Source organism: Nicotiana attenuata, unplaced genomic scaffold, assembly GCF_001879085.1.
Source record: "Nicotiana attenuata strain UT unplaced genomic scaffold, NIATTr2, whole genome shotgun sequence".
NCBI classification, from domain to species: domain Eukaryota; kingdom Viridiplantae; phylum Streptophyta; class Magnoliopsida; order Solanales; family Solanaceae; genus Nicotiana; species Nicotiana attenuata.
Genome location: NW_017673687.1, coordinates 112,365 through 122,313, shown reverse-complemented (window position 1 = coordinate 122,313; position 9,949 = coordinate 112,365). Strand labels below are relative to the sequence as shown.

General features: G+C 37.8%; 1 protein-coding gene across 1 annotated transcript; it reads left to right on the top strand.

Moving 5' to 3' along the window:
- Nucleotides 1-5,412: 5,412 nt before the first annotated feature.
- Nucleotides 5,413-9,705, top strand: LOC109217036 (guanylate kinase 2-like). Its single transcript, XM_019381264.1, has 11 exons — nucleotides 5,413-5,754; nucleotides 6,146-6,168; nucleotides 6,290-6,388; nucleotides 6,484-6,560; nucleotides 6,657-6,786; nucleotides 7,058-7,420; nucleotides 8,505-8,626; nucleotides 8,711-8,846; nucleotides 8,992-9,037; nucleotides 9,135-9,240; nucleotides 9,316-9,705. The coding sequence occupies exons 2-11, from the start codon at nucleotides 6,166-6,168 to the stop codon at nucleotides 9,431-9,433; spliced, it is 1,200 nt and encodes a 399-aa protein (XP_019236809.1). The 5' UTR covers nucleotides 5,413-5,754; nucleotides 6,146-6,165; the 3' UTR covers nucleotides 9,434-9,705.
- The last annotated feature ends 244 nt before the right edge of the window (nucleotides 9,706-9,949 follow it).

Below are 9,949 nucleotides of genomic sequence, written 5' to 3'. Positions count from 1 at the left end.
ATCCCAGCACATATATCACATAGCAAATAGACCCAACGAACCTAATTCTTCCAATTAAAGTTAACCAACACACTTACCTTTATTCAGAACAAATCAACTTTGTAAAATTATTTTCCTCTAAGCACAAGCCTCCAAACAACTCAAATCTAGTCAATTAATACTTAAATAAGTCAAAACAAACTTTAGAAACTATTCTAGTATAAAAAAGGTTCGATCTTTATCACATTTGAAAAAATTCAACTCGGACCCATATGGTCGAAATTCGAAATTAAGACCAATTCCTATTTATCCATTTTTTCCGAGTCCAGATTATGATTTGTATCAAGATTGGACCTCAAATCGATGTCCAATTTTTCAACATTAGCCCTCATAAAGTTTTCCCCAAGATTCTAATTTTCACATTTTAAAACACTAAATTTAGGGATGAATTTTTTGGAAAAATCATGGGAATAATTCAAAACTAAGTAAAAGTTACTCACCTTAAAAGTTGGAATGGAAATCTGATCACGCCCAACTATGCCTTATAAAAAGGACAATGCGGACGTTGCAAATATAACCTTAGTATTATGCCCAGAGTCGAATCCGCAGAGAATTAACCTATCAATCACTATCTTTAGACCTACTAAACTCTTTAGAATCAATTTCCCAAACGTTGAGAATCACAGTTGATGGTGTTTTTAATAACTAAGATTAACAGTAACTAATAGCTGCAAATTAAAGATGCTAAGCTGTAAACAATAATGAGAAAGCGCTAAGGTATTGATTTCCCCTATTGATGGAATTCCTTCTGTTTATGTTTCATACAAATTCACCAACACATTCTATCAATCATGAACGCTCTTCTTACCATAAATCTCTCCCGAGTAATCACAGTAATTTACTTAATGCACTCTCCCGAGATACACTAGCTAGCTTTAATTATCAGAGTTCACTTAAGATTGCACCCAAGGCTTTGTTATTCCTAATCCCACCTTTAAACCCCGCAGTTATAGATCCCTCTTATACTTTGGGAGTGGTGTTGTTCAACAATAACCTAAATATGCACTCTCTCCCGATTTGTGCACACTAAATAGGCACAGCTAATTGAGGATCCTGTCAATTAACTACAACAAACACGTAGTTGAACAAATAGAAGTTAAACTAGCAAACTGTATTCACATGAACAAGAAGTTCATCCCTCAATAGGTTCCATCAAAACCCTAGACAAAAGATTTAGCTGCTCATGACTATGGGTAAATCAACTAGAACAATATTCATAATCATAATTGCAAGAAAAATTAAAGAAGAAGAAGATATGATGTTTTAGGCGATCTCTCACAATTGTTTTGCTTGCTACAATATTCTCCAATACAATTCTTGCCTCCTTTGGGCGAAGTCTAGTATTTAAAATAGGGTTTTGGGCTAAAAATCCCGTGTTTTGCACTTAAGTCCCTGAACTTTTCCGCCTCTGCCGCGGTTCTGCCGCGGTCGCGGTGGAACCGCGGCAGTCCTTCTTCAGGCCTGGCTTGAGCTGCTTCGCTTGGTTCACTTGGCAAAATTTTACGATTGGCCTCTTTTTCTCCATATTTGATCCCCAAAAGTACTCCATAGCCTTCTCTTGTCATATATCACCTGCAAAGCATGAAAAGCACTAATCAGAGCATTTTGTTCTCACTTTTATCATCAAACTATAAAAGAAGGTGGTTCTTTAGGGTCTAATTATAGTTAAATTCACCTATTATCAAAATCCTCTTAAAAATCTCCTCAATCTGTGATCTTAGTCTAAAAATGATATAAAAAAAGGCTAAATCCAAATTTTCAACTCTTTATATACCTATACGTCAGGTGTTCTTTGCATTCGCGAAACATCTGTTGAATTCGCTAAGGTCTATGGTCAACTGACCATCGCGTTCACGAAGGCTATCGCCCCTAAGCTTCCGCGCTCGCGTTCGCAAGTGAAGAGAGGTCTTGCAAGCCCCCAAGTGCCCAAGCCATTCACGTTCGCATTTGGGAAACCACATTTGTGGAGGCCAAATCCCTCCGGGCCATCGCGTTCGCGAACATCCCTTCATGTTCACGTTGAGTAAAACTAACCAGCCTCAATTAACACATTACGAACACGAGACAAGCTCCATGTTCGCGATGCACTTGTACCAGCAGCATATCAACCACTGCAACTTGTGCAAGAATAGTCGGAAACGACCCTAAAAATTACCCAAGCTCCCAGCCCCCACTCCAAACCTCCACATAAGTATATAAACCTCATACGAACTCGCTCACAAGCTCAAAAACATCAAAATAACAACAAGAATCAGGAATCAACCATCAAAACTCAAAGACTTCAGGTCACCCGGAACCCCAACCAAATATGTGTACAAGTCCAAAATTATTATACAAAGCTACTGAATTGTCAAAATACTGATCCGAGGTTGTTTGCCTACAATGTTGACCGTGGTCAATTCCGACAACTTTAAAGTTTAAAATCAATTTTTTTTTGTAAAAACACATCTAGTTCCCGGATAACAAAACGAACCATGCGCATAAGTTATACTTCATTAAATAAAGTTATATAAGGCCTCAAATCACGAAATGAAAAGTTAGAACTCAACACGACCTATCAGGTCATTATATTCTCCACCTTTAAAAAAAATATTCGTACTCGAACGAACATAGAAGCATACCTGAACGGACAAAGAGGTGTGGATAACTACTCCTCATGTCGAACTCAGACTTCTAAGTAACCTTTTCAGTCAGCTATTCCTTTCCAAAACACTTTCACAAAAAAAAACATCTTTAGACCTCAACCATCGAACCTGCCGATCTAAAATAACTACCGATTTTTCCTCATAAGTCAAATCCTCATCAAGCTGTACCGTGCTGAAGCCTAAAATATGCGACTTATCTTCATGACACTATCAGAGCATAGAAACATGAAATACCGAATGAGCTCCCGAAAGACTAGAGGCAAAGCAAGCATGTAAGCAACCTCCCTAACTCTTTCTAACACCACAAATAGGCTAATAAACCTCGGCCTTAACTTGTCCTTCTTCCCAAGTCTCATCACGCGCTTCATTGGAGAAGCTTTCAAAAGCACCTTCTCGCCCTCCATAAAATCCACATCACAGACCTTCTTGTCTGCATAACTCTTCTGCCTACCTACGCTGTCTGAAGGCGATCCCGAATCAACTTCACCTTCTCCAAAGCATCATAAAATAAATCCAAACCCAACATCCTAGCCTCACCAGACTAAAACCAACCAATAGGAAAACAAAACTGCTATCGTATAAAGCCTCATACAGTGCCATCTAAATTCTAGACTAGTGGCTATTATTATAGGCAAACTCTGCCAAATAGTAGAAGCTGGTCTTGACAGCCTCCAAAATCAATAACATATGCCCTCAACATATCCTCAAGGACTTGGATAGTCCGTTCGGATAGGCCATCAATCTGCGGATAAAACGTAGTGTTGAGATCCACCTGCGCACCCAATTGTCGCTGAACAACTCTCCAAAAGTGCAAAGTGAACTGTGTGCGACGGTATGAAATAACAACGAATAATCTCTCTATTGTAGATATGAGCGAACCTCTCTGAAGTTTAAGAAGTCATCACCGAAATGAATTGCGCAGATCTGGTCAATCTATCCATAATTACCCAAAAACCATCAAACTTCCTCAAACACAGTGGTAAGCCTACCACAAAGTCTATAGTAATGCGCTCCCCCTTACACTTAGGTATCACCAACCTCTGAGTCAAACCATCTGGTTTCTGATCTTCATACTTCACCTGTTCGAAATTCAAATACCGTGAAACATACCTAACAATGTCCCTTTTATCTTCCGCCACCATTCATGCTACTTCAAGTCACAATACATCTTCATGACACCTAGAGGAATATAATATCGTGAGCTATGTGTCTCCTCAAGAATCAACTCTCTCAAACCATCAATATTCGAAACACAAGCTCGATCCTGTAATATGAGTAAGACCTCGATAAATAGTGATGAAGCTAAGACAAGACACCCACTTAAATATTTGTGTAGTAAATAAGCAGGAGAGCAAACAAGAAGATAATGGACAAAATAATATTTTTAAGAGTGATAATATAGATATTGCGAGAAAATAGCAAAATAATAAACTAAAGGAAATAATCAACATGGTCCTCAAATGTCACAACCTTCCTATCTCCACAACTCAAATCCAAAAGGACAAGATAACAACCGTGAAACCATATAGCCGAGTCCAAAAACTTGCATAAATAATGAGAGAGTAAAAGATAGCATATCAATAGCACGGTAGCACCCGTCGTGCATATATCACTCAATTTTACCGCAACAAAACACTCATCGTGCAATATCCTAAAATTAGTAATCACAATTTTTTCCCAAAACCTCAATTTCTACATTTTAAAACACTAGATTTAGGGATGAAATCTATGGAAAAATCATGGGAATAAATCAACATTAAGTAAAAGTTACTAACCTTAGAAGTTGGGATAAAAATTCTCTCAAAAATCTCCTCGATCCGCGATCTAGGTCTCAAAAATGGTAAAAAAAAAAGAAGAGAGGCTAAATCCCGATGTTCAACCCTTTATATACCTGTGAGTCAGGTATTCTTCGCGAAGGTCTATGGTCAACTGACCATCGCATTCGCGAAGGCCTTCTCACGTTTGCGAAGTTACATGTTCGTGAAGGTTATCGCTCCCTAAGTCTTTGCGTTCGCGATCCTGTGATCTTGTTCGCGATAAAGAGAGGTTCTGCCAGCCCCTAAGCACCCAAGCCTACGCGTTCGCATTTGGAAAACCGCGTTCGCGAAGGCCAGATCTTCCTAGGCCATCACGTTCGCGAGTTTCTCTTTGCGTTCGCATAGGGTAAAGCCACCCCAACCCCAATTAACCCTTTGCGAAAGAGAGACAAGCTCTACCCTTTGCGATGCACCTGCAACTTATGCAAGCATGATAGGAAAACCACCCCGAAACTCACCCGAACACCCCGGACCCTACTCCAAATATCCGCACAAGTATATAAACCTCATACGAACTCGCTCATAAGCTCAGAACATCATAATAACATAAAGTATCAACCACCAAAACTCAAAGATTTCAAGGTTCATAAACTCATTTTTTTAATTTTCCACAATAAGCACCGAAACGGCCTTGGATCACCCGGGACCCCAACCAAATACACGTACAAGTCTAAAATTATCATATGAACCTACCAGAATCGTCAATTATCTAGGATTGTTTACCAATAATGTTGAATGTGGTTTGTCCATGAACTTCTTGACAAGAGCACTTTATATAGAATTAGTTCATGAATAGGTATGGAAGGTCTACTTTGTCCTTTTCCAATTTTTACATTTTATTTCAAACCCTTTGAATAAATTCTACGACCAACATGGACCAAATTTTAAGGAAAAAAAAACTACATAAAATTGAGAAAGAAAGAGAAGGCGACCTGGAGCTTAGGGACTTTGTGGGTTTCGTGAAGTGAATGCGACCAAAAAACCACCTCTTAGGTCCCCTCCCACTCTCTTCCACATTCCTTGTTTCGCCCTACAAATATGGGAAACCTTCTTAAGCTTTCTTGCAGCTTCCTCTTCTTCTTCAAAATTGCTGACTTTTCAAACTTTATTCTTCTTCTTTGACAAGAGATCTCTTTCTTCACCATTCTCATCCAATACATACAATACCAAAAAAGAAGAAAAAATAAGGATTACAACAGCAAAAAAAATAAAAAGAATTAGCTTCTGGGTTAACATAAATCTGAATTTATCAGGTATTTTTATGGGTTTTCCAATTGATTGATTTTCTTGGTCCCTTTTTTTAAAAAAAAAAGAAAAAGTCTTTACAGCTTGATAGCCTAAGCAGAGCGAGACACCTATACCTTTACGTGTGTATCTCTCTTTCTGTTTGCATTCATTCGGGAATATTTTTAATGGGTTTTATTTTTTATAGTTTTTAGTTTTTTTTTTTTTGCCTCAAGGCAGCATAATATTTCATGGGCTCTGTTTTTCTAGTTATCCGTTGGGATCTTATTAACATATGGTTTTCTGCTTTATGCCTAATTGGTTGCACCATGATCTAGTTCTGTTATTTATTTGGTTAGATAATTTGATATGATTTTTTATGGGTTTTTAGTCTGATTTTGTAATTTTTTTCTTGGTCAGGTTGAATCTTTTATACATCAATGGTGAGTGTATAAGTCTTGATCTGTAGAAAAATTCAAGCTTTAGTACAATGCAGTTTAATTATAAAGTACATATTTTGGCTTCTTTTGTTGTGATCTTGTCTTTTATCTTTGTTGTGTTTAGGGAGAAGCTCCAGCTGATAGTTTCCTGGGAGATTTTCTAAATGGGGTTGATTTGAAATCAAAGGGCCAAGAAACAGCTATTTGTGTCGGCTCTAAAATCGTACGATGATTCAACTTGCTGATTTGATATTTCCAATTTTATGTATGTAAACCAAATGGCTGTATTCATGTGTTTTGACTCCCTATTTTCATCAGTATGTGATTGGTGGGGCTGATCTTGAATCAACACCGCTCATTGGAGTTCGAATCTTTGACAAATCTAGTGGGGAATGGTGAGTTTTCTTTTATATAGCTGGTGTGTTTTTGGAGCCGTTGTAGTTATTCCGTAGCTTTTAGGCAAGATGAATAAAATCTGAATTAATTTGCAGGATAAACCCTATTGTGCTGGGTACTAAACCCAAGCTGTCAAACAGCCACTCAGCCGTGCTTTTAAATGGTGATCGTATATTGGTCATTAAGGGAAATTCCAATTCTGATGACTGCTTTTGGTTTCTTGAGGTTGGTTAACTTAAACTTTTTTTTATTACGTCCGTTAAACTTGGAAGTCAAGATCCCGTGCTGTTTGATTACTCAGATTTGCATTCCTTCAAAATGTTTAACTGGAAAAGTTGGTGGGCTGTGGATCCAATGGAGTTGCCCATTTGTACTTATTAAAAGAATTCGAAATGCAATGATTGAGACACTTAACTGTTTCAAAGAATTCAGTATACTTGAATTGCAGCCTCTTACTTTTTCGTGGTATGCTAAAAACTCTTACATACTTTTGTAGGTGGGCACCCCATTTATTGAAGAACAGGAAAGGACATATGGGAATGAAGTGGTTGCGTGGAGTAAAGGAGTTTTAGGCAATGTTGAGAAGCCTATTGTCATTAGTGGCCCGTCTGGAGTGGGGAAGGGGACCTTGATATCTAAACTAATGATAGAGTTTCCATCTATGTTTGGATTTTCTGTGAGCCACACAACCCGGGCACCAAGAGAAAAAGAGCAAAATGGGATTCATTACCATTTCAGTGACCGCAGTGTAATGGAGAGCGACATTAAGGATGGGAAGTTCCTGGAGTTTGCTTCTGTTCATGGTAATCTTTATGGAACAAGTGTCGAAGCAGTAGAGGTGGTTGCTGATGCTGGCAAGGTATCCAATTTTCTTTTTCAAAATTATTTTTAAGTATGAAAATATGATCTAATACTTTTTGATTTAAAACATAAGAAATTCACAACAAAAATTAGAAGTATCAATTGTCGTACTCGAACCCAATTCTCTAGACTCAGAGGGAATGGCATTTAAAAACATTATTTAATTATCAAAAGGAAAAAGAAAGAGCTATTTTGTTTGGTGCATGCCCTACATGAATATATGCCAGTTTGAATTTTGGTACATTCTCCGGGAGAATGGATGCCCTATATCTTTGGTATATTCTGATGGAAAATAGATGCTATTGTTAAGAAAATGAACTTTGTGCGTAACTCAATCCCAAAAGCCAGTTTATGAGGGGCAAATAGTACAAGATCATAAAAGGAGACGACAACCATTTTCTCAACCAATGTTGGACACTGCAATGCCCTACTCCTACTATAACTTCACACCACTCATTCATGAGTGGACATTGGTGCATGATACTATAATGTGGGGATCCAACGTTGGGAAGCACAATAAAGATGGATCGGACTTTGATACCATGTTAATAGAATGTATTTTGGGTCTAACTAAACTCCAAAAGTTAGTTCATGAAGTGAAGATTATCCAAAACCATGTAAGGAGAGTACATCCCATTCCTTTGACCTATGTGTCACACTTTAACTTGCAATTTGTAAATATCACAGATTAGAGGAAAAAAGTTGTTTAACTTTGGACACTGATAGATCTCTTAGCCAAAGAGAGCCACATCTATGATGAGTGATGCTTTTTTACGTGCACCACATTAGTCCATGAGTTCCGTACTAGATACCGAGTAAGAAACTTTCTTCGTGTGTCTTCTACATCCAGCCCTGCCCTTACTTACCCCCCCCCCTACCCCCCCCCCCTTCCCAACCCAATCAAAAGAAAAAGAAGTAAAACTCTTCAAAAATGAAGATCTGGATGTAGTAACAAGTTTGGACTGTCTACTGAGGCTTACATTGATTGTTAATGGCATCACTCATGGACGATTTTGCATGAGCATATTGATAGATCCTTCTTGCAAATTTGTCAAGCCTTTTATTTTTGTATGATTGTGCAGAGATGCATCCTTGACATTGATGTTCAAGGTGCAAGGTCTGTGAGGGCTAGCTCTCTTGATGCTATTTTCATTTTTATCTCTCCGCCATCATTTGAAGAGCTTGAGAAGCGCCTTCGTGCAAGGTTAGGCTAATCGAGAATGTAAAGTATTCTCATATTGCATGGTTCAAAATTTGGTTATAAAATTGTTGTCAATCTGTTGAACAGGGCAACTGAGACTGAAGAGCAAATCCAAAAGCGTCTCCGAAATGCTAGGGCAGAACTCGAACAAGGAAAATCATCAGGTCTTTTCGATCATATTTTGGTGAACGATGACCTTGAAAGTTGTTATGAGAATCTTAAGGTAAGTCTTGCTCCTCCTTATTGTAATATTTCTTTGAGTTATAAGATTTCTCGTTTATCTATATGTCCAATGGTCAAGTAATACTAAATGAGATGAACAAATGGCGTTTAGTGACACACCATGATGTCCCTTTCTATTTATGTAGAAACTCTTGGGTCTTACTGAAGGTGTGAAGACTGCTCGTAAAACATGTAAGCTAGACGACATAGCTTGTACCCCAGCTCTTACCTTGATTCGATCAGGCAATTATAACTCTAATATGATTTCTTGAACTTATCTTAAATGCAGATCCAGAATTAGTCGACTTGCCTATCGAACATTCAGTATCAAAGATTGATCAGAAGATTTTAATTAACTGCGGTGCTGCAGAATATCATAAGGCATCAAATAACATGTATGTGATTTGTCTAATCCATTTTTGCATACACAGTCCATATTGGAATTCTGGCATCTGATGCCTTTGATGCAGGTATGCTCTGGACTTATCTTTGCTCAAAGGAGGGGCACCAGGTCGGACAAGAGGACTAAACCTATATGTCGTCGATCCTTCAACTGATCGCGTAAATGGCAACAATCAGCTGAGCTAACATACCACCTCTGGTTTCAGTCATTTGTTTTCACTTCTTACATCTTTATAGGGGTCGAGTCCTTGAAAAGAACCACAATTTGACTTCGTGATATCTTTCTTGGATAGCTTGAACTATTTAGTTTCTAATACACGAAAAATGAGAAATGATTTCTAATTGATGCGGAAATTGTAGGTTAGTAGCCTGAGCTAATGAGAGCCTAAGATATGTAACTGTTCTAAGAATGCTTTCAGATTTTTCTCTAGTTTATCATATATTTTCTTCTAAACTCATTGCTTCTCTTGTTTATTATTTCATTTTTTCCTGTCCAATTCCAAGGGATAAAATTAGAGACTTTTGCTAGCTCTAAATTGCTTATTTCAACATGCTGTTAGATTTCATCTAAGTGAAAGATTTCATTGAAGCTAATCTCCCTTTCCATTGTCTATGGCACCTTCATGATACACAATAGGTTAAATATGATAGGTTTTGCTAATTTGTAAATACATTATGAATCTTGGTTGGTGCATTTGTTTC

Coding starts and splice junctions, on each gene's coding strand:
- LOC109217036 (XM_019381264.1), top strand. Junction 8,627..8,710: donor GAGAAGCGCCTTCGTGCAAG/GTTAGGCTAATC, acceptor TCTGTTGAACAG/GGCAACTGAGACTGAAGAGC. Junction 8,847..8,991: donor GTTGTTATGAGAATCTTAAG/GTAAGTCTTGCT, acceptor CTATTTATGTAG/AAACTCTTGGGTCTTACTGA.